The 23,928-nt window shown below is 49.9% G+C and overlaps 1 protein-coding gene across 6 annotated transcripts in view; it reads right to left on the bottom strand.

Annotated features, from left to right (window-relative positions):
* Window positions 1–9,464: 9,464 nt before the first annotated feature.
* Window positions 9,465–23,928, bottom strand: part of Grk4 (G protein-coupled receptor kinase 4) — a 53,802-nt gene continuing 39,338 nt past the window's right edge. For all 6 annotated transcript variants that reach the window (XM_033758807.1, XM_010641757.2, XM_010641762.2 and 3 more), the window contains 7 exons: window positions 22,195–22,232; window positions 20,937–21,026; window positions 19,602–19,810; window positions 14,295–14,432; window positions 11,850–11,987; window positions 11,094–11,216; window positions 9,465–9,505 (listed from right to left, as the gene is read on the bottom strand). In XM_033758807.1, the coding sequence (XP_033614698.1) occupies window positions 9,482–9,505; window positions 11,094–11,216; window positions 11,850–11,987; window positions 14,295–14,432; window positions 19,602–19,810; window positions 20,937–21,026; window positions 22,195–22,232 (760 nt within the window). In that variant the 3' untranslated portion in view covers window positions 9,465–9,481. The remainder of the gene's footprint in view (window positions 9,506–11,093; window positions 11,217–11,849; window positions 11,988–14,294; window positions 14,433–19,601; window positions 19,811–20,936; window positions 21,027–22,194; window positions 22,233–23,928) is intronic.

Below are 23,928 nucleotides of genomic sequence, written 5' to 3'. Positions count from 1 at the left end.
CCCGGGCCGGCAGACTGACAGCCGAGGTGACGGCCTCGTCCAATGCCCCGGCGAGGCTCCGGCCCACTCCCGCCCCCTCACCTTGTGCTTTTAGAGCCACCGCCCGGAGGAGCTCGAAGGCCCCGCCCTAGCTAAGGCGCCGGGCTGGCGGGCAGAGGGCGGGCGGGAGAGGGGCGGGGTGAAACGAGGAAGAGGAGGGGCGATGGGGCGAAGCGCGGAATGGGCGGGGCTCTCGTGGCGACAGTTGGAGAAGCAGACCCGGGTTGATGCCTGGACTTGCCGAGAACTGGCGGTAGGGTTAATGCTGGGAGACCACCACGCTGGCCTGCGGACTGAGAGAGGGATCGCCTCGACAGCTCCTGGGGCACGTACTGAGGAAGCGTTTGACCCTGAAAGCACGCACAGAATTTGCGTGTCCCTTTGGGGCTGTCCAGCGTGGTGTGAGCAGAGGACCCTGCAGCGGGCCTGTCACCCCCAGGGTCTGTTCCTGCACCTGCAGAGGGAGCAGAGAGGGGAAGGGACCCGGGCGGGCACAGGTGGGCAGTAGTGCTGCCCACGGAGAGGCTGGGTGGCTGCAGCTTCGACAGCAGAGACCCCCGCATACACAGAGAGGACCCCGGGGCCTGGACCTTACGTGGGAAAGCATCGCTGCCTCGGCCTTCGGCAGGAACCCCAAAGGGCATGATGTGCCCAGGGTGTGCAGGCCGGTGCTGGGTAATCCTGGTTTCCCCACCACCACCTAATGGGCAGGTACAGGAGCAAGCGGGGGGGCACCTTGTAAGGGAAAGGGTTACGAGTGAAACGCGTGTGTGTGCGGAGTGACCTTGGCTTGTGCACTCTCCTGTAGGGAGGCATCTCCTGAGGAAAGTGAACAGACATAATACACACAAAACTGATTGAGCCAGGGCTCTAGCCAGGGCTGGCAACGACCCCACCCAGCCACGAAGGCTGCCCACAGCACTTAAGGGACTGAGTGCGCTGTGGTGTCTTCTCTCTCACCTGCTGGAGGCTCCATCTCAGGCAGATCCTTCATCTTCGAAGCTGATGAAAGGCCCTGACTCGTTGTGTGGTAATATATAATTTGGCAATGCTTACATCTGCTGTATTTTTATAATAAACTTTCAGCTTTTTAAAATCATTGTGTGACTCTTTTGTGTTCATGCAGATCCAAATCTCAAGTTTCTGTGACCATAACCTGTATGTGGCTCCTTGCTGTTAACAAATTGGCGTGACAAACAGGATTCCCCTAAGACAGAAGACCACTTTTTAAGATATCCGATGTTATCTGTGTGTGATATTCTGGGTTAGAAAATGTGTCATATTCACTGCTTGCTGAAAAATGGATAATAGGACAAGACTGTGTGAGAATTAAAATAGATTCATAATGGGCAAGTGCCACAGCTCACAGAGGCTTTGCGAGGATACAGCTGGAGAGAGAAAAAGAACTAACTTGTACAGGAATTGGGTGAAGGGACGCCACAGCAGTGAGCTTACCCAGAGCAGCAGCAGGCCGGCACCAATGAGACCACACCAGCTCCGGTCCGTGCCACCTGACCCGCCCAGTCACAGAGCTGCCCTTTCCCCTACCTTGCCACCCCCAGTGCAGGCCCAGCCAGCACTGTCACACTACACTCAAGTCCCAGACAGACTGCTGTCTGCAGCCCCACTGTGGCACAGGCTGAGAGGATGCTACTTAGCAGCCAGAGCAAGGCTAGCACAGCCCACCACCTGGTCCACAGCCACGCTGCCAGGTAAAGACCTCACCTCTCCCTGTGGATTACTGCTGTATGAGACACCTGCTGGTAAGTGGCCAGCAGAGAAAATGGTAGCAGTGGGCCTGACAACACTGTGACTGCTATGTGTTCAAGTCAAGATGCTCCTGAGGTGTGCCTACCAATCCTTTGGACATAACTGCTTAGTGTATACCCTTCTGCTCCTGCCATGGTGTCACTGTTGGACTCCAGGAACTTTGTTACGATCAACCACAACTGTCTCTGACAAGAATGCCAACCGCTCCTCACCAACAGCACGATTTTACATGTGCTGCCTGTCAATCTTGCTTCTGGACATTTAATTCCATGTTTGAACAGATGATCTCAACTGTGTGTACCAGTAGACATTGCTGGGGTACTGTTGAAATGTCTGTTCCCAACAGTGTCTCCGTGTTGTGTTCTTTTCCTGTGCTACCTGTTACTGCTAATCAACATTTAAGCAAATTGTGATCATGTGATTAAGTACATTCGACTAATGAGATGCAAGCAGAAGTAGTAGAAAGGAGGGAGTACACCTTCTTCCTAACACTTGGGATGAGGAAGTCTTGGTTGGTACTTGAACAGCCAGTTTGGGTCATGAGTGTAAACTATGTCCTGGGATGATGGGGCTGGAAAGAGCAAGGGCCCAGATGACTGGGTGGAGCTGTCATTCCAGTACAGCCCACCCATCTCTGGACTTCCTTCATCTGTGACAGAAAAATGTACTTCTGCTTTGTCTAAACCACTGTACCTTTGGATTATCCTGTTACATGCTCTTCAACCAAATTCTAACCAGTCTATGGAAGATATGATCCACTGAGGCCTTGGATAGCCACAGCAGATCAGAGCTGCTTCAGCCATTGCTGGAAGAAAGTCCTCTGTCTAGAATTTACTATAATCCTGACGGGAAATCTGAAAAGAAACCTTATAGCACTCTGGGAGGCTCTAAATTCCCTAGTTTAAGCCCTTCCACCATGATGCACCTGCCTTGGAGCCAGCTGACCATGGACTGAATCCCCTAAAACCATGAGTCAAATTAACCTCCACTATCAAATTGTGTCAGGTACTGTGTTCAGTCAGGAAAGCTGACTAATGCTCTGGGCAACTTAGCCTAGCAAGACCCTGTCTCAGAATTTTTAAAGGGCTGGGGATATAGCTCAGCACAAAGACCTTGGGTTAAATCCCCAGTACTATAACAAAAAGAACAGGGAGGGCAGATGACAAGCCAGTCTTGTAGAAAGGGACTGTCAAAAAGACATATTTTTTTGAATTTTTTGAACTAATACATAAACTGATATTTATGAGATGCCACATGTCTCTATACATTGTATACGTATATACTGTATAACGTCCCAGTGAGCACGCCTTTTAAAAAGGTAGACTTTTAAAGTTCACAGGAAAATTTGGCATAGTCAAGAGTAATTAAAGGTTGACAGTAGGCATTTAGCAAAGCTCTAAAAATGGGCCAAGGGTCTGGACAGCAAAGACACTTTCAGTAATTTATCCTAGGAGAAATGTGTGATAAGTAAACAGTCATTTATTACAGCAACATTGGGACCAAAAAATATAAACAGTGGACAGATGAGCTAATGAATCATGACATGGCCACATGATAGAAACTGTGCAGTCATTAGAACATGAAAGGTTCCTGGTGCAAGTCTGTGCATAGCAAGACACACACACACCACTTTTGTTAAAAAAAAAAAAGCCACAGATACACAACAGATGTGGCTCAGTGGCACAGTGTCTGCCTGGCAAGGACAAGGTCCCGAGTTTGATCCCCAGTACAAAAAGAGGAGGAGGAGGAGGTGGTGGAGGAAACAGATTAGGAAGCCAGGCCCAGTGGTACACACCTATAATCCCACCATGTGGGAGGCTAAAGCAGGAGGATCATTGTGAATTTGAGGTCAGCCTAGGCTACAAAGTGAGTTCAAGGGCAGCCTGAACTACAAAGCTAGACCAGACAGACAAAGAAAGACAGACAGACAGACAGACAGCGAGAGGTGGGAGGGAGAAGGGTAGAGGGAGAGAGGGAGAAAAGAACAAGAAAATAAGACTAGGAATCTTATCACCAAGTCATAACAGTGACTGTTAAGCTCCATGCTATTTTACATTCCCTTATTTCTTCATCCTTTTCTTTACTGTCATCAGAGGAACTGCTTATGGAATTTTCATCATTTGCATTTTTTTCTTCAACAGGGAAGCTTTTTAAGACAGTCAACACTGGGCAACCGGCAGCGCTTCTTCTTTCTTCCAGGGCTTCTCAGGCAAGCTACAGCTTCTCTTGCCAATTTACACTGTAATCTAAGATTTTCATCCATATCACGAAGCACACAATCTTCAGCTGCCCATCTATCCCAGTTTCTGTTCCAACCATTAAAATGGATCAGATATTCTGGGATCTTTCTGCCTTTTTCATCCTTCCCAACATCGACAACCTTGGCATCGTACAGCCCTCGCCCCTTGGTGGGGTCAGGCTGGAAGCACAGCACTTTCTCCCTTGAGCAGAATTTAAATTTCATGGCCTCGATTGCTTGCGCTCATTTGCTCATTGTGGCAGAGGGCGAGGCTCTGGGGCTGGCAAAGCGCGAGCGGTGAGAGAGGGCCCTATCTTATATTCCCTGAAATTTCAGCAAAGAATGTGTAATAGGAAAGAAATAAAAGAACAGGTTTGGGTGGGGAGCTAAAAACGAAAGCCTAGTAACTTTTCTGTGACCCATCCTGCTGCGGAAGAGAGGGGAGCCAGCTAGAGCTGCCCAGCTGCTCCCTGCACAGCGGGTGCACCTAGGCTAGGAGCAAGTGTGCAGGCAAGGCTGGAAGAGGAAGCATGAAGCAGACCCAGGAGGGAACTGAGATGAAGGCCCGCCACTCCTGGGCGTGGAGAGGGCTTATGGGTGACAGACGTGGGCAGGAATCTTCCTGAAGGAAGGGCGTCCTGGAGGGTGCGGGGACTGCCCTGCCGCAGAGGACACAGTCCCTTCCACATATTTCTGGTTGGTGGGCTGGTGGCCTTAGGGTTAGGTGACCCCCACACAGCTGCGCACATGGACTGTGCTCCATCTGATGATTGCTGTTGTATCTCTCATTTCCTTAACCTGGTGATCTGGGCTCCACTCCACCATCTCCTGTGAAGGACTTCTACTCGTCACTTGTCCTTTGTGGCCTTTTCCTCCTCTCCAGCCTACTTTGTGAAGTCCCAGTGTACTTCTGAGCCTTTATTGTTTGAACACTCTCTTCCCTCCTTCAATGGCACCCTACAAGTCCTGGCATCGTCCTCTTGGTAGGGAGCTGAAGCTGTCTTGGTTGTGTGGTTTCTCTCGACTTAGAGGGAGGGTGTGTATCACTCCTGTGCACTTCAGTTCTATGTAAACACACACCTGCATACTGAAAAAGATAAACACTATCGTTGTTGTACACTTGGCACTTGAATTGTGATATTTATCATACTTATGATCTTTTTCACTCTTTGCAATTTTCTATATCCATGGTCTTCCATCTAGGGTCATTTTCTTCTGCCTGGAAAATGCTCTTTAGAATTTCTCTGACATTGGATCTTTTGGGGTTGAAATCTTCCAGTTCAGTTTATCAGAAAATGCCTGTATCTCACCTTCATTCTTTACTTCTCTTTTAGAGCTGTGGATGAGATGCATGGCTGCCTGAGTGCTAACAAGTGCTCCACCACTGAGCCACAGCCAGCCCCTGTTCATTCTTAGTGGATGCTCAACTGCCACAGAATTCAGAGTTGGTTATCACTTTCTGGCTGCAAACTGAAGATCTGGATGTCACCTCCTTTGCTTTTCATTCTACCTATTCAGAAGTCTGCTGTTGACTTCACAGCTGCTCCTTTGAAGGTAATAGGTCTTGCTGTGCTCTGGCTGCCTCTGACACTCTGGTTTTCTGTAGTTTCTGGTGTCGTGTTTGGGTGTACAAGGAGAGACAAACATGCCTGTTATCAGGACAGCCCTGGAGATGGCCTGCAGGGCCCAACAATGGGCTGGCTCAGCAGGAAGGGCCCAAAAAGGCATGATGACACCATTCCAGGAGTCCCACGTGGAGATCCCCAGGAAGAGAAGTCCAAGTTCTTCCCACCCACAGAGCCTTGCTAGAAGCCTGATGTCTCCCTTGCCGCTTGCCTGATATGAGTGGAAGTTTGCAATTATCTAGTCTTAACAGTGTGGATTTCTCTTCCTTCCACTTGCTTGGAATTAGTTGGGCTTGAATTTGTGTTTTGGTGGCTTTCCTCAGTTTTGAAGGTCCTCTTGGTTGCTCTCTTGAGATAGGGCTTCTATCTTTCCCCTCTTGCTTCCTGGTACTTTGAGTAAAAGTCTTTTTTGTACTCTACTATCTCCTATTTTCTGTTTGCAATTCATGGCTTTACTCTGGATAGTTTCATCTGACTTATTTTACTAGTTCTCTTGGCTCTTTTTAGTCTGCATTTAGACCTTTAAAAATCAAGTTCTGGAATTTGTAATTTTCAGGACTGGAATTTGTATCTGACTCTTTCTAAAGTATATCATGAGACTCTTATGGGCTCTAGTTCTGTGCCTGAACCTCCCAGTTACACTGGCTTTGTCCTTGAACTTAATGAGTGTGGCTGTTTCAGATCTGTGTCTCAGACTGTACTCTCGGGAACTTTTCCTGCCCCAAGTTCCCACTAGCTCTCATTCACTCATTCCATGTGTAAGGTGATTTTTATGTGCGCTGGTCATTGAATTTGAAAGTCATTATAAAAATAATCTGTCAATCCTCGGTACTAGAAAAAAAATAATTTGAAGCTTAATGTTTTATCTTCTTCCAGAAAAGATTTTTATTTAGTTTTCAGTGCTGGGGCTCAAACCCAGGGCCTTGTACATGCTAGGCAACCACTACTACTGAGCTACAGTTCAGCTCTAGAGAAAATTTTTATTTACAAGGCCAGGCTCTTGGGGATCATAGACGTTCAGGGCCATCTTAATTCAAGTTCCAGTTTTCAGGAACTTGATGTAGTCAATACAGAGCACCACACTTGCTATGGGCCCAGAGTACTGTATTTACTTGAGAGGGAGTTTCCCCTTGTTTGGGTGGGCTGGACCCCAAAGTGGACAGTGGGTTGCCTATGATCTCAATCTCAGCATGCTCTGAATTTTACTTTTGTTCCTTGAGCTTTAAGAGGCTTTGCTCGGCCTCTCCCATGTCTTGTCCAGATCAGCAAGCAGTGTCTGGCTCACCATCTCACCACCTCCAGGCGTTCGTCCCTGTAAGCCACTTACTCTCTCCATGTTTGTATTTGTCCAGCTTTACTAGTTTTCTCATTAGGAAGGTACACCTGTATTCTGTAGTCCACTGTTGATAAGCACAGAAGTTCCTCCCAGAAATAGTAACTGTCAGCTGAGTGCCGATCCTTCTTTTGGTACTGATTTTAGCATGAATGCCCCCAGGGCAAACCCTCATCATGTCCAATGCTGCCTTCTGGGCTAATAAATATATCTTATCATGCTAAAGAAGTCATTGATTTACTTTATTGACTATTTTTAATCAAAAAATGGGTGTTGGATTTGGTCTAATGCCATTAGAATAGCTATGAAATGATCTTTTATTCTTCTCTTGGCTCTGTTTACATAATTTATTATGCTATTGAATTTCTTAGTATTGAATCATCCATGCATTACTAAAATAAACCATACCTATTATGATGTCATATATATATATATTGGGGGGGCTGAGACAGGGTCTCACTATGTAGTTGAGAGTGATCTGGAATTCATTATGTAGCCCAGGGTGGTCTTAAACTCACAGGGATCCTCCTGCCTCAGCCTCCTGAGTGCTGGGATTACAGGCATGCGCCACCACACCCGGCTTGATGTCATATTTTTAATGTGTTGTTAGGAAATATTTTATGAAGGGTTTCTACACTTTCATAAAAGACTGGCATGTAGTTTTGTATAAGGTCTGAATGAGAGTCTGGTATCAATTTATTATACTTGCTTTTTAGAAGCACTGGGAGCTTTCCCTTTACAGGCTCAGGAACAGAGCAGAGGCTGCTTTTCCTGCTCTGTTTTCTGTACGGTCTCTGAGAGTTTGACAGGTTCAGGAGTCCTTGTCAACTCACAAGAACCACAGTTCCAAGCAAGGATTTTAAAATGCAGGGTGTGCTCTGCTCATCTGAAGCTCTGTCTCTGAGCTGGGCATCGCCTGCCCCAACTCCCAGGCCCTGGCTTCATTTCTCTGGGTCCAGACACCTCTGCAGACCCCTGACGCATTGTGTGCTCTTCACAGCACTCACCACCTCTCCCCCTCAGTGACTGGGGCTCGTGTAGCTGGACTAGGAGTGTCACAAAGGCTATGACTGGGTCTTCAATTCTCGCAAAGGCTCCAGCTCTGGGAGGAGTCAGGAGGCTTGTGAAGGACAGACCCCACCAGCAGGCGGCCAGGATCACTGACAAGACCTCAGCAGACAGATGGTCCTCCCCTGAGCACAGCTGCAGCCCAGAGGTCCCTTACTAGAAGAGCATGATTAGAAATCCTCTTTCTTTGTCCATGCCCCATGCCCGGCCTTGTCATTCAGCTTGGCCTGGAAGACATGCAGCAAACAGAAGCACACCAAAGCGATGGGAGAACCACAGAGCTTACCCTACAGGTAGCAGGGGGCAGGATGAGAGTGAACTGATGACAACACAGCAGGGCTCAAGGACCTGCACCCAGGCCCAGCAGGAGCAGGGGACAGCATAACACAGAAGGCTTGGGCTGGAGAACAACACCAGACACAGTGACCCAGACAGCCAGCTGGGAGAGCCAGAGGCCTGGAAGAATGGCCCCAGGCACAGTGAAGCACGGGGGCATCTGTGCACACTCACAGTCAGAAAGAAAAAGGACAGACAGCCTGGGTTCCGTGAAAAAGCTACTAGTCTCTGTAAAAATCCTCACCTAGGTTAGTTAGTGGAGTCTCTTCCACTTGGGCATAAAAAAGTCAACTCAGTAGCTTAAGCAAAAAAGAATAAAAAGCAAAGAAAGGAGAGAGGGAGAGAAATAAGAAAGGAGGAGGGAGGATACACCCCAGTGACCTACAGCTCTGTAGATGGCGCCCCAGCCAGGGCTCCTCCAGGCCACAGACTGCCTTCTGCCTCAGGGCTGATCCAGGCACCATCACAGCAAGTCACAGTGCACAGTTACACAATCAGTGACACACTCAAGAGTTTACCTACCTGGCAAGCCCTGATGGCAGAGCCATGGAAATGTACCCCTGAAAAGGGGGCAGGGAGCTGTGTGCAGGGAAAAACAGAGCCAGCCACAGAGCAGACGTGGGCCTTTGCAAGACGGCACCATGGCCATGGGAGACAAAGGGAGAGGCCTGTGGACAGGAAGGCCTGGCCAGCCTCCCTTTTCTCTGACCACCGCATCGTTGAGATGGGGTGCATGGCACTGCTAGGCAGGTGCAGATTTGTCATTCATACCCAAGCCCACACACCCCACCTTGCCACATGTGGCGCTCGAGCCCTGGCACACAGGCGTTCAGACCAGGAGCTTCTGGCACCACACTGTACCCTGGGGCCTTTGCTAAAGGTCGTGTTAGTGAAGACACAAGGCAGGGCTGATGTGGAAGAATCTGCAGGGGCACACCTCCCTCCGTGTTGCAGGCTGCATTTATTAGGACCCATGGGCAGCGTGGGACACCGAGCATGGCTCTGCCTTAGCACCAGGTGGGCTCCAAGGTCTGCAAGGTGACGGTCAGCATCCTGTAGGCTCCCTTCCTCTTAGCGGCCGGTCCCCAGGCAGCCCTGAAACACAGAGCGCCCACACCTCAGCACATCCCAGTGCTAGCTGCCTCGACTTCCCTCAAGTGCACAGTCAACTCTCTGAATCTACTACAGCTTGTTTCCATACAAAGATTCAACCAACCCTGAATCAAAAATATTACAGGGCCGGGGGTTTAGCTCAGCGGTTCGGTGGCCTGCCTTGCAAGCGCAAGGACCCAAGTTCAATCCCCGGTACCAAAAAAAAACCAAACAAACAAAACATTATAAAAGAGCAATAAAAAAAATAACAAAAACACAAATTGAAAAAACAGTATAACAACTAATTCCATAGCACTCCTATTGTACTGGGTACTGTAAGCCAGGCAGAGGCAGGAGGGTGTCTCCTCTCTATTTCCCCCGAAGGCCTTGGGCATCCTGAAGGCACAGGATGATGGCAGGTGCGCTATGTACTTCTGGGGGCACCAACTGTAAGGCCAGAAAAGCCATCAATATTTTCTCCTCGCTAACCTCGAGGAATGGAACAGATTTCCTTCACACACAAAGCCCATACTTCTGCCCTTCTGCTACATGCAGGTCAGATGCACACAGCCCCTGGCTACTGGACAGAGGGACGGGCTTGCTGGCCCAGCACCACAGAGCAGTTCCCTCCACTGCCTGCAGCTTCTCCTGGTGCCCACACCACTGCACGCATCCAGGGAGGTTCCAAGAGGGATTTGCTGCACTTCACGAGGTGAGGAGGCCCATTTGGCAAGTTCAGAACCAACCCCGAGTTCTAAGAGCAGATGTGGCTATGCAGCCGCCACTCTGGGAGATGGCTTACCACATAAGTGTGTTTTGTGTGCTGAGAAAAGACAGATGGAATGCTGGTGAATGACCCTTGAATAAACTCAAGAAGGGACAGGTACAAAGCAGGATAGTCCACTCACTCTGAGGAGAAAAGTTTTACTGGGGGAAAACTTTTTTTTCTAAATGTAGTGCTCAGATCAGGTGTGGTGATGCATGCCTGAAATCTCAGCATTCAGGCCGGAGGACTGCAAGTTTTAGGCCGATCTTGGCAACTGAGTGAGACACTGTCTCAAAATTGAAAAATAAGAGGGGCTGGGATAGAGCCCAGCACCCCTCCAACACGTCCTCTCTGAGTGACGCCTCTGCCTGGAAGGAACCCGCTCTCCTGGTGCAAGTGGGGAGGGGACAGCAGCCTCAGCAACCACAGCTTGGAGGATCTAAACTCCTCACTGTGCAGGGTGGCCCCACAGGAAGCTGATTTCCCAGGCTGGCTCTAGTGCCCAGTTAGGGTACCAGATGCCCACTTCAGAGCTGGTGTACCATTCCCCTCTGTGGGTCCCCGCGGTCCCCACCTGTGTTATCCCAAACTCCAAAAGCACCACATGGCTCTTGCACCATAGGAGGCATCAGAAGAACTAAAAGTATGCTTTTACTTTAGGATATTTTTCACATACTGTTGTTTTTGGTTTTTGGTTTTTTGGGTTTTTTTGGTGGTGGTACCAGGGATCAAACTTGAGCCCTTGCATTTGCAAGGCAGGCAGCGGAAGCACTGAGCCAAATCTCCGGCTCCCACATATTATATTTTTAAAAACCGCTTTTTTACCATTCTTCTGAAGAACCTGTAGAAGAGGTTTCTCTTTGGCCTCGGAGCTGGAGCACATAACTTCTCCTCCAGATGCCTGTTTTCATAGTCATTGATGTCCTTGAAGCATCCAGACTCGATCATCTGCACACAGAGAGGACAGAGGAGCTGTGCACGTGGTGAGTTGGGGTCTCCTGCTGCCATCAGCTCCCAGCCAGGCCGGGCCCAGGTGGGTGCTGCAGAGAACCTGTTGCTCCTGTGCCCTTCCCCGCAGTCCCTCTGTCCTGCTTCCTGACTTCTCTGGATCTGTAATGTGGCTTCCTCCCTCCCTCCAATGGTACCCCAAAGCAGCTGCGGAGGGAGGAGGGCCCCACTGGGGTGGCGAGTCCTGTTGGCTGCAAGATGGCTGCCTTGTCCATTTGCTGTAACCGAGACCAGAGTGGCTCCCGTGCTCTGGCAATTACTGGTATGGTCTCGGCTTGCCTGTAGTGTAGGCCCAGGGTCAAAAGTCTTGCACAAGTCGGGTGTTGTGGCACATGCCTACAACCCCAGTATTCAGAAGGCTGGGACAGGAGGATCACTGCAAGTTCCAGGCCAGCTTGGGCTACACAGTGAGTTTAAGGCAAGTCCAAACTATATAGTGAGACCGTGTCTCAAAAACACCAAAACAAAACAACACAAGTCTTGCATAAATTTACACATAAATGCATACACACAACACATACTGTTGTCATTGCTGGAACTAGCACAAACCCGCTTTGCTGGGCATGCCTGTACCTCTCTCTGCCAGGGAATGGAGACACACCCTGTTGCAAATTGAGCATAGAAGTTGTCATCTGTGGTGTCCAGGTAAACGCCTTTCACCACGGAGAACTGCCCGATATCCAAGACGTTCTTGCAATAGACAGCATTTGGCTGCATACCAAGAACAGAGAGGTATAACTTATGAGAGGGCAGCATAACTGTCAGCTACAGAATCCATGAGTAACACTGCCATTCCCCTCTCCATACACTGTCACCGCCCTCTTTTGAAGCATTCTCCTAATTCATACAAGGTGAATCTCTGACTTGGCAGTTCCTGAGATCTTTCTGGAAATGTCCCCCTTCTAAACACACTCACACATGCACACACACACACACACACACACACGTGCACACATGCGTGCCCCTCCTGAGAGCCCCTTCTCCCTTCTCAGTGGAAAGCGGATGCTGCAGTTCCCGGATGGAGAAGGATGGGACAGGGCAGCACCAGAGGGCTACAGAGGCGCGGCAACCATCAGCTGTGGCACCCATGAGGGGCCTGGTATCTTCCTCCAAAGCACCTGCTCCCAACTGGGAAAGTGACAATGTGCTTGTGCCCTTGCCAGGCTCGCTGATGCCCCCGGTGCCCTTCCTCCTGCTTGTCTCCACAGTCTATAGAGCCCTTCCCTGGGATCCCAACATGGCCCTGCCATTCTCAGTTGCAAGAGGCCAGCCATCCATGCAGGGGTGCCCAGGCCTGGGCCTCCCCTTCTGCCAGAGCAGCAGCATGTGCTTCCTGGCTGAGAACACAGAGCACAGAGGTTGGCAGCACAGGAAGGAGGCAGTTTGAGGGTGTGAGAAGATATTTCCCTGCTTGCCAGAATTCATGCAAACATCAAGCGCCGGGGCAAAGCAGTGGCACTGTGGTCACAGGCAGCATGGCAGTTGCTGTCCATTCACTCACCCCACAGGTGGGGAGGCTGGGCCCAGGGAAGGCACCCTGTGACCTGAGCCCAGCCCTGGCCCTAACTCCACACCAGCCCACACCAGCAGGGCCTGCCCCGGAAACCTCGGCTGTGGCTCCCCTAGGCTCTTCAACTCATACTGCAGGGACACAGACAGTCAGGGATGGCCCTGCGCCCCTACCCTGCATGCTCCCCTCTTCAGAACTGTGGACATGTCCCACCTTGGACACAGCCTTCCCTGCTCCCAAGCCCAGCAGCCCTGCTAAGGTCACACAGTCCCTCTGACGGCCCTGCCATGCAGTCCTCCCTGAGATGGCACCTTCCTGGTGTGCTGCCAGCCTGCTACCACCTGTCTCTGCAGTGGTATGGGCTCCTTGGAACAGAGGCCTGGCCTGGCTTACTCTCCCTGTGGCCTTCTTTTTTTGGGGGGTGGATTCCTGGGGATCAAACCCGGACCCTTGCACTTGTGAGGCAGGCAGTGAACCACTGAGTTAAATCCCTGGCCCCTTGTGGCCTTAATTCTTAAGAGCAGGGCCTGGCAAGTAGCAGCCACTCACCAAATGACTAGGAAACAGTTACTATTCTGGAATATGAACACAGTCAAGTCACCAAATTCCAAACATTCGAGTTACAAACCTTCTTGGGTATACTGTATAACTCACTTTTGACTTCTGAATGAATCTCACTTATGAACAATTCTCCCAGAATGAAACTTGCTCATAAATCGGGGATTTACTATATGAAGTAAATCCGGCAAGTCCTACAGCTGAAAATATCGTCATGGTACATCTATCTTCACTCCATCAACCCTGAAAATTCCCTATCTTCAAATGTCTAGAACAGTGCTGACGAACCTATGGGCCCACATGCCACAGAGGGCTAAGTGCATCATCGAAAGCTCTGTTACTGCTTTTCTTTTAATGTCTGAGTTGCTTTTCTAAACTAAAACCTCAGTGTTCAGGTTTAACTGCAGAGTTGGCACTCAGATAAATAAGTGGGTTTGGGGTTGCAGTTTGGGCGCTCATCTCTAAAAGGTTCGCTGTCGCTGTTCTATAGTTTGTGTCACAGCCCGTTCAGGACAGAGTCCAGGCTGCGTTCACTCACTCATCTGCTCATGATTTAATATGCACCTCATCCCCAGCAGATGCCAGCAAGGCCAGGCCCTGTGCTGAGCACTCATTTGGCCCCAACAGCAAGGTCACAAGGAGACACAGTGACAAGGCTGGGCTCTCTGGAGATACTGAAGCAGATGCTCGCCGTGTGGGAGGGCGGCACCGAGGGCGGGAAGGTACTGGCACATGCAGCCCTGAAAGGCCTTGGGATGTTGGCGGTGGTGCATGGGTCTCTGGGAAGGGCAGCAACAGTGACAGCAAACCCTGGGCCCTGAGCCACAGGGCTTCTACGAAGGTGACAGGGGACAGAGGAAGAAGCAGCAATGATGGAGTAGGGGACTCTGTATCTGCTTCAACCAAAAGTTTGCTCCTGGGGACCCAGAGACTCAGGGCAGTGTACTTACATCAGGGCGGAAGGGGGGCTCCAACATGTTTGCCTCCAGCCTGCTGAAGTTAATGTCCTTGAAAATGGGGTGCTTTTTCACCCCAGCAGCACCATCACCTCTGCAGCCCAGCCGTTCACTCGGATTCTTGGTGAGTAACTATACAAGGTGAGGCAGAAGCAGAGTCAGCGTCAGGCTACAGAGGAAGACCTAAGGCCACTGTGCAGGACGACCACGGGCTAGGGCAGCAGAGGGCACCTGCAGCTGACAGACACGGCCACGCGTCCGGTTCAGAGAACGGGCCTAACTGCCGGACTTTGCACTGCTTCACACAAGGAAGGGCTCCACTTGTTTTTGAGCTCTCAATAAATAAGGATTTAGCTAAGTTAATTCCTTAAGTAAAAAAAATTAATAGAAACTATTAAGGACTTCTAAGATACCACCATAAGGTTGTTATACAGTATAACTAGAAATGGGCCAGGGATTTAGCACAGTGGTACAGTGCCTGCCCTTGCAAGCACAAGGTCCTGAGTTTGATCCCCAGTAACAAAAAAAGAAAGATAATTAGAAACTCTTTTTTTTTTTGGTACTGGGGATCAAACTCAGGCCCTTGCACTTGCAAGGCAGGCGGTAGAACCATTAAGCCAAATCCCTGGCCCTAGAAAACATTTTTAATCTATTCATTAAACATCTTTTTTTTTTTTTTTTTTTTTTTTTTTGCACTCAGGTCCTTGTGCTTGCAAAGCAGGTGGTGAAACCACTGAGCTAAATCCCCAGCCCATTGAACAGATCTTTAAGGGCCTCAGGTAAGGCAAACATTTAGTAAAATTATTTTTTGTCATTTGTTTCTGGAGACAGGGTCTCATATAGTTCAGGCTGGCCTTGAACTCCCTGTGTAGCCCAACTGGCCTCAAACTTGTGGCAATCCTCCTGCCTCAGCCTCCCAAGTTGTGGGATTACAGGTATGCAGTACCACACCCAGCTAAATTTATTAAAATTCTTTCTAGAAATTGTATATTCTTAAAATTAATAGAAAGTGTCTCCAAAGTATTCCTTACAAACATATTTACAAATGACACAAATTCAAATAAGCCTTTCTCCATAATTACAGCTATCAGAGCCAGGTGTGGTGGCACATGCCTGTAATCCCAGAACTCAGGAGGTTGAGGCAGGAGGATTGCTGTGAGTTCGAGACCAGCCTAGGCTACATATGAGTTCCAGGTCAGTCTCAACTACATAGTGAGACCCTGTCTCAAAAAAAACAAAAAACAACAACAACAATAACAACAAAACCATAATTACAGCTATCACAATTACCAATCCAAAAGGGTCATGCTGCTGAAGGTGGTGGCTCATGCCTGCAACTGCAACTACTCATGAGGCTGAGGCACAGAACTGCTTGAGCCCAGGACTTCAGGACCAGCCTGCTAGACCCTGCAGTCATGTGGCAAAGCAACACACTAAAGGTCCGAAATTCCACATACAGCCAAGACAGGGCTGGGAAACTAGAGCCCAGGGCCACATGCCACCAGCTGCCTGCTCCCAAGTAAGGCTTTGTTGTTACACAGCCAAGGCACCAACAGCCCTGAAGTTGCCTCGGGGACCTGCAACGCCCACTGATGCTTTGGCTATCTGGCCTCTTATAGAGGAACCTGCTGATCCAGGCCAAGATGGACACCCAGTTCCCGTGGCTTTTCTGAAAATGAGCCAGAGTCTCCATATCCAGAAGGCAGTCTGGTCCCGCTTAGGTGAGGCCGCACTTGGACGCCATCTCCACCCTCAGGCTGAGCTCTCTGTCTTCCTGGGCTCTGTCATGCCTGCCCCAGGGCCATGTCTACAAAGCTCTGCCTGGCAGAGTCCTGAGCCCCCTGCCCTGCACTGGATCAGGTTCCTCACCTCCCTAAGGACAGCCGCAAACACCCTGCACAGGCCCGTGTGACATTCATCGTTGCTGATACAAACAATCCTTTGGGTAAATGCACCTACTCCAGTCGAAGCCTCATGAGGCAGGGTCTGTGGGCTCTCACAGCCACTGCTGTGTTTCCAGCACTTCAGCAGAGTAGGCGCTCAATAACAACTACTCAATGCTTTCATTATGTGCATGCTTTGTAAATCTAAACCAGATCTGAGAATTAAGTGTAAGGCCAAATACTATTCCTCATCTCAGATGCCATTGTGTGCCGTCAAAACCCCAAGCTGAGGACTGCCATGGCTCAAGAGCCGCATGTCAAACTGAATCCTCAACTCCACAGTATTAACAGGTGGGGACTTTGGGAGGTGAAGAGGACAGAGCCCTCATGAACAGGATTCATTCCCCTTATCCAAGGTCCGAGGGAGCGTGCTTGCCCCATCACCATGGGAGGCCACAGCGAGAAGGTGCAGCCATGAGTCAGAACTCGAGCGCTCACCAGACCCCGGGGCCTGCCAGCACCTTGCCCCAGCTTCCAGGCTCCAGACTGTGAGTGGGACGTTTCTGGTGATTACCTACTCAGAGATTCTGCTATGGCAGCACATGTGCACCAAGATGTGGCCTGACCAGGCAGCTCGGGATTGTGTCTGGGCACTGGGTCTCCTGCTGCCACCTACTGTAAAGAGCCAGCCCTTCTCTTTCCTCTTCTTGCCTCTCTCTGCTGCCCACAAGCTAACACCCTCGCCCTACACCACACCTGGCTCATTCCTACTACAGATGTGTGGATGGCACGTGGGCCAGCTAACAGGACGTGGAGGGCACAAGGGCAAGGCCTACTAATGGTGCACACCCTGCCTGGCCCAGGCGTACGCCCAGCCCTGTAGGAGCACCTCCTGTCTTCTCTCCAAGCTGCCTGCGTCCACTTTGTTGGCTGGATGTAAACCATCCCTCAGGGACCAGCTGCTTCCCGCCATGGCAGCTGTGAGGACTGGGACCTGCACTCAGCACCTGGCCTGTATATCTCACGGTACTGAAGTTCTCTCCCTGAAGGACTGAGGCTCGTCACAGGAAGCTGACTCCAAAGCTCCTGCCCCTGCTCACGACACACACTGCACCTTGTCTGGACACTACCTGCGGCACAATGGGATTTCATCCTGTAAACCTTTAAGCCCTTCTTTTTGTCTTGTCTGTAGCACCCACCAAATTCTGCTTTTCTTCCTTTGTTGTTGTCAGGGTTAGGCCTAATGTTGAGCTGTGAGCTCATTAGGGACAGGCTGTACCTGTTTATATCCCTGCAGTCCACCAGCTACATGTATCAAGCTGAATAGAAACAGAGCTTGATCAGAATGCTGTGAACTGCTGTCAGTCAAGCCATGAGCCTGTAACTCTGTATATGGAAACAAAACAAAAAAAGACTGGAATAATTATAGTCCAGTCTCAACCATTCATACGGTCACCAGTACAACTGCTGGTGACTCCACCACCCATGAAGGGCACCCATACCTGGCCGCTCTCCCTCTCCCCCGCCCCCAAAGCCACTCTCTCCCTGCATCACATCCTCAGCTGCTCAGGACCAGAAGCAGGACCTTGTCAGCCCCATCCCAAGCAGCTTCCTCCTGTGTGTCCCTCCAGGCATTCTGACTCTGCTCCGCAGGATCCAAGGCACCCACTCGCTCCTGTGACAGTTGGGTAGGTGTCTGTCAATTGGATGGGCTTGGGAGCTGCCCAGCGGACCAGGACTGCCCAGGAACTCTAGGTGTCAGGTAGTGGTGTAGGGGTGACCTTGGGGTCTGTATCTGGTCCCTGGTCCTCCCTCTCTGGCACCATCCCTTGCTCTGGTTCCCAGCCCCATACTATGTTGTCCTCTTCCACCGTGATGTCCCTGCCTTGGAAGCAGATGCCCCTGGACAGAATCCTCCGAAATCATGAGCCAGATGGGCCCTCCCTGTAGGTTGTGGCCCTTGGGTATTGTGTCTCAGCAACAGGACAGCTGACCAAACCTGCCTTTTCCGGACACCCCTCCTACCAGCACCAGCCAAACACCCCAGAGCTGGCCTAGCCTGGTGCCAGTCCTGCTCCCCTGGAGCCTGTGACCATCTGCTGAGCAGGACCAGAATACAATACATGCTCAGTGGCAGAAGCCTCCTCCACTTTGTCCTTCACACACCTCCTCTGCTCTCATACCTCCAACACCTCCCTGTCCCCTGTGCCCAGAGGCTGAGGACCAAGAAGCCCCGCTGTGCTGGCTCCTGCCCTCCTCCCTGAGAAGCGTCTGCTCTGGCCATCGCACTGACCCCTCCCCTCCACCCTGATGAATCCTGCAGGCTCTGCCTTCAGATCTACCCAGAATCTGACCACTTCTCACACCTGTCCTGCCACCCCCACTGAGCTGAACTGCTGCGAAGTCTGTACCAGCCTCCCTCCTGCCAGTGCTCTGTCCCCAGTCCTGCCCCTCTGTCTAAATTGCAGCCCCTGGCGTCCCATCCTCCAGAGCCCAGCCCATCCTGTGCCACCACATGCCAACCTCTGGGTTCTGCCCCACCCCTAGCACCCTGCCACAGGATTGGGCAGAGGGCTGGATCCCCAGGACCTAGCACAGTGATTGAAACTGAGATACTCAACTAATCCTTTTAAATGTGATATAAAAATGGTTTACGGTAAGTAATAAAGGGAGCTTCTCTCGATTCAGCACCTGGGCAGGCCTAGGTGGTATAAACGGTCCGCTCCAAGGTGTGCAGAGCCCAGTGATTTTGCTCAGTCTGTGCCCAGCGGGCCAGGACTTGGCCTCTCTGCCGCCGCCCCATGGCACAGGTGCTCACAGCAGCCTTGCAGCTCTGCCTATCTGCCCAGCACCACCATAGGGCAGGCCCACCATGGGCCTTTGCATCAGAGTGTCTATGATGTCTACAGTCCTGGCACTGGTTCAGAGGGGAAAGTGACAGAGACAATGATGTTCCCATTTCAGAATACATTAAAGGATAGTTTGGGCTGCTCAGTCACATCGTGCCTGCCTGGGAAGTGCGAGGTCGTGAGTGTGATCCGTGGTACCAAAATTACAGAATAAAATGAAAGGTGGTTTTAGGTTTCATCCCATACACTGTCGGCTAACGAAACAACTCTTGGCTATTTTCTGAAGACTGAATAATAACTTTGGCACCACTCCTCCTCTCAACAGCGCCATCTGGTTTCACTCTGCTTTCATCAGAAACCCAATGAAGTCCCCCCAGCTCAGATCTGGGACATCTCTTGCTGCCTTTAGTGCAGAGATGAAGCCCAGATGGTCAGCAGGAGGGGACAGCGGGCCGTGCGCTTCCCAGCCCAAGCTCTGCGTGCTGGGCAGGGCTTCCGGAGCAGGGCACTGCTTGCACCTACCCTCCTGAGCAGCCACAGGGTCCCCAGCACCAGGGACCCCAACCCACCATCCTGCAGATGGACTTGGCATCCTCTGAGAACTTCTCCGAGTATTCCTCAGTGTCAGTCCTCACTCTCCGCTCCACCTCTTCCCGCTTGACTTTCTCTTTGGGCTTTCTGAATGGAGAACGTCCCTGAATCATTTCATATATCAGACAGCCAAGTCCCCACCAGTCAGGACTAAATGTGTACTTTTCATTATTGATAACTTCTGGAGCTACATAACAAATATAGGAAATGTAATTAAATTTTCATTTAAAATTTTTCTACAATTAATTCCAAATAATACATTGTAAGTTTAATGTCTGTTACAACACGGATGAACCTTAAAAACATTATGTCGAATGAAATCAGGCAGTCACAGAGGGCCAAAATACCACAGGGGTCCATTCATATGAAACAGAAGATCTGGGCGTGGTGGCACACATCTGTAACTCCATACCCCAGGCTGAGGCAGGAGGATCGAAACAAAGTGTGAGCCCAGCCAGGCAACTTGGCCACTTAGTGAGACCGTGTCTCCAAACTAAAAAGGGTTGGGGATGTAGGTCAGTGTGAGGGCCCTGGGTTCAATCCCTAGCACTGGCAGGAAAAAAGAATATATAAATCTGTAGAGATGGAAAATCAATTGTGGTTGCCAGGCCTGAGGGTGGAAGGGAGAAATAAGGAGTCATCATGAATCCTGGTAGGGTTCTTTTTCTAGGAGATAAAAATGTTCTGAAATTAGTGCTGATGGTTGTACAACTCTGCAAATACACAAGATCAGCTGCATTACACACTTCAAGCTGGATGGTATGGTATGTGGATGCTATCTCGATGAAGCTGTAACTCCAAATGTTTTCTGCCTGTCCTGGAGGAGCCAAAATGCTGCGTGGCCCATGGTATGTGACAAAGGACAGTGGTGCTATGAGGAAGACTGTCCTGAGGGTGGTCCCTCCACTCAGATCCCAAGTGCATCACCAATATCTGATCCTCTGCTCCTTGCACAAACACGGGGGTGACCATGTCACCTGTGCTATGAACACCCCAGAAGCCAGGAAGGACAGGAACAGGGACAAGGTCTCCCTGCAGGGCTCCAAGAGGCCACCAGGGGGACACTAGCCCTGTCCACAGAGCCTGGGAGTAACCAGAACAGGGTGGTTTCCCAGGGGCCCACATGGCCCACTCCCCCGTGGCCTTTCTGCTCTGCCCTCGCATCCAGAGACCCCAGGCTCAGAGCCCTCCATGAGCCTCACTGCCTGTCTGTAAAGGGGGCTGGAGACCAGGGGACCGCTCCTTGCCCTCTGGAACTTCTCTGGGTGCTGAGCGGGAAAGCATGAGGACCACTGTGGTGGCCTGTCACCTACCCATGTAGCCGACGGTTCCAACCCTTCCTTGAACCATCTGGCCTTCTGGGACCTCCAGGGCTAAACCAAGGTCTGAAATCCGGATGTGTCCTGTGAGCGTTCAAACACAATGCACAGATCACGGGGAGAAGTAATGGCATTTCAGCACATTAGCAAGGGGGTAATCCTCTTGAAAGTCACAGATGAAAACACAGCATCTCATACTATGGAAACTTGAAATCTAAAATAACATTTAAGTTGTTCATATTTAGCAAAATTCCATACAATGCGGGCCGGGGATTTAGCTCAGCGGTTCGGTGGCCTGCCTTGCAAGCGCAAGGACCTGAGTTCAATCCCCAGTACAAAAAAAAAACAAAAAACAACAACAACAAAAAAAATTCCATACGATGCATTGTTTCACTAACAGGAGGAAATTAGATTTACACCTAAGAAAGCTCTTTAATCAGACGCAACAACTAGATAAGACAGAAGCACTGTACTTATTTTTGTGCTTCTTTAGAACTGCCAGATACATGTATAAAAATAAACTGAAGAGTATATCAACTACAAATAGCAAGCAAATAATTCCTGTTGGAGTACCAGTAGCTTTATATATAGGGATAACTATACATAAGTGATATAAAGGTTTTTTTTCTGGCACAGTCAGGGAAATAATAAAATGAAGGTACTTGGAGAAGTACACTATGTGCAAATGTCTTGTACATAGGAAGCTACCAGCATGTGTAGAATTCCCATGAAATAACCCTAGAGAGCAGTCTTCTGAGGACAGCTGTCACTGGTCTTGGACTTACCCTAAGGACCTCGTTTATTCATATGCTTCTTTACTGCAGCACCAGTGTTGAGGAGGGCACGAAAACAGGGATTGAAGGAATAAAGCAAGATGTAGGCTAACAACAAGAATTGTTGTTTGGTACTGGGGATCGAACTCAGGACCTTGCGCTTGCCAGGCAGGTGCACTGCCACTGAGCTAAATCCCTGGCCCCAAGAATTGTTAATTGGAGGGTAAATGTTCTTACTTTTGAGTTTCCTTTCATATGCTTCAAAAACTCTTAACTGAAAATCTAACCATCTCTGCTTCTTGCATAAATACAGGCGATAACAATGCTGTACAAATATTGTATTTAACAAATATTGTATCTAAAAACACACACTTCCTTTGTTGCTATTTCCATTCTGCATCAACTGGCCAAGCACTTTAACCTCTGACCAAGTCCCTGTACTGAGTCTACCACTAGGCGCAAAAGGCTGACTCACTTACCATAGTCATCCAGGAGGATATTCTCTGGCTTTAAGTCTCTGAAGGGGAAGAAACAACAGGCTGTTATGTAGAAGCAGCACTGTGATTCCAAAGTGCCCGGCAGAAATGACCACAGGTCCACAGATGTCTCCATGGTGACAAGCAGTAACCAGAAGAGCAGAATAGCAGACAAAAACAGGTCACTTTTGGGAGGGGGGAGTAACTGGGAACTGATCCTGGGGCCTTTGCACTGAGCTATATCCCCAAACCTTTTAATTTTTTATTTTGAGACAGGGTCTCACTAAATTACCCACACTGGACTCTGACTTGAGATCCTCCTGCCTCAGCCTCCCAGAATGCCGGTACTGCAGTCATGTGCTACATATCAGGGCTTGCAAAACCACTCTGTGAGCCCTTCACATTGTCATAGGTTTTCTTTGTTTTTTGTTTTTTTGTTGTTTTTTTTTTGAGATGGGGTCTCATTGCATAGTTGAGACTGACCTGGAATTCACTATGTAGCCCAGGCTGGTCTCCAACTCACAGTGATCCTTCTGCCTCAGCCTCCCAAATGCCGGGATTACAGGCGTGCGCCACCACGCCCGGCTGCTTGTCATAGGCTTTCGTGACAACAATATGCAAGTCAAGAAATCTACACTGGCCAGGGATTTAGCTCAGTGGTGCCACCGCCTGCCTTGCAAGCACAAGGATCCAAGTTCGATCCTAAGTACAAAAAAAAAAAAAATCTACAGGATTCACCTCAGCAAACAATTTATATATGGTGACAATTCAAAATGAACTGCTTTGCACTGTCATGCAGACCTGAAGACAGTTCAGTGATTAAGTCCACATCCCAGTAAGAGGGAAAGAAAGCAATTAACCCTTGATGAAGCTAGGTCAATCTCATCATCAATATATTTTTTAAAATTTCAACAACCAGTCATGTGTGGTGGTGCACACCTGTAATCCCAGCACTCTGGGAGGCTTAAGGGCCCAAGTTCGAGCCCAGGTGACAGGGAGATGCTGTGGGGTCCCACAGCAGGGGATGGCGCAGGGGATTAGAATTAGTGGGGGCCTGTCTCAAAATGAAAAGTAAAATAAAATGGGTTACAGATGTGGCTCAGAAGGAGGCCCTAAATTCATTCCCTTGCATCACACACACACACACACACACACACACACACACACACTCCACTGAAAATGTCCCATTTTGGAAGACCCCAGGTAGGGGGTCAGACAGGCAGTGTGGCCCTCGCTCTCTGAGCCCGCATCTTCATGTACACAGAGGAGTCCCAACCAATCCCATCTGTGCTCCTGCTGGCTCTGGGTGAGACCATGTCTTCCATCAGGAAGGCTGTGATGAGTGGCAGTTACTGTGTTGCGTAGCTCACTGTAAAGGTACAAGGGTTAAACCCAAGGCCCAGTAGGCAAGCAAGCGCTCAATCACTAGCCCTAGCCAAAAGACTAAAAATATCTAAAACTATTTTTTCCCCTTCAGAAGAATATCTTGTTTTCAAATAATTTATATTTCACTCTGATTTCACATTTGGCCTTTGGCAAAAACCCAGCTGCCCTAAGCACCACTGCCAATCCGCAGATGCCGCAGTGCAGCCCGGGAGGAGGGTCACACTCAGGTGGCCACTGGTCTCCACAGGAAGGGTGGCCAAGGCAGCAAGTACCCTTTGCTCAGTGACACACAGCGGGGCCATGTCAGCCTCACTGCCATGATGGCATCCCATTATATTTAACATGCCCACG

This window comes from Fukomys damarensis, unplaced genomic scaffold (genome assembly GCF_012274545.1).
Source record: "Fukomys damarensis isolate Sample0158 unplaced genomic scaffold, DMR_v1.0_HiC HiC_scaffold_35, whole genome shotgun sequence".
Lineage (NCBI taxonomy): Eukaryota > Metazoa > Chordata > Mammalia > Rodentia > Bathyergidae > Fukomys > Fukomys damarensis.
Note: the sequence above shows the minus strand (reverse complement) of the source record. Positions and strands in the feature narration are given on the sequence as shown.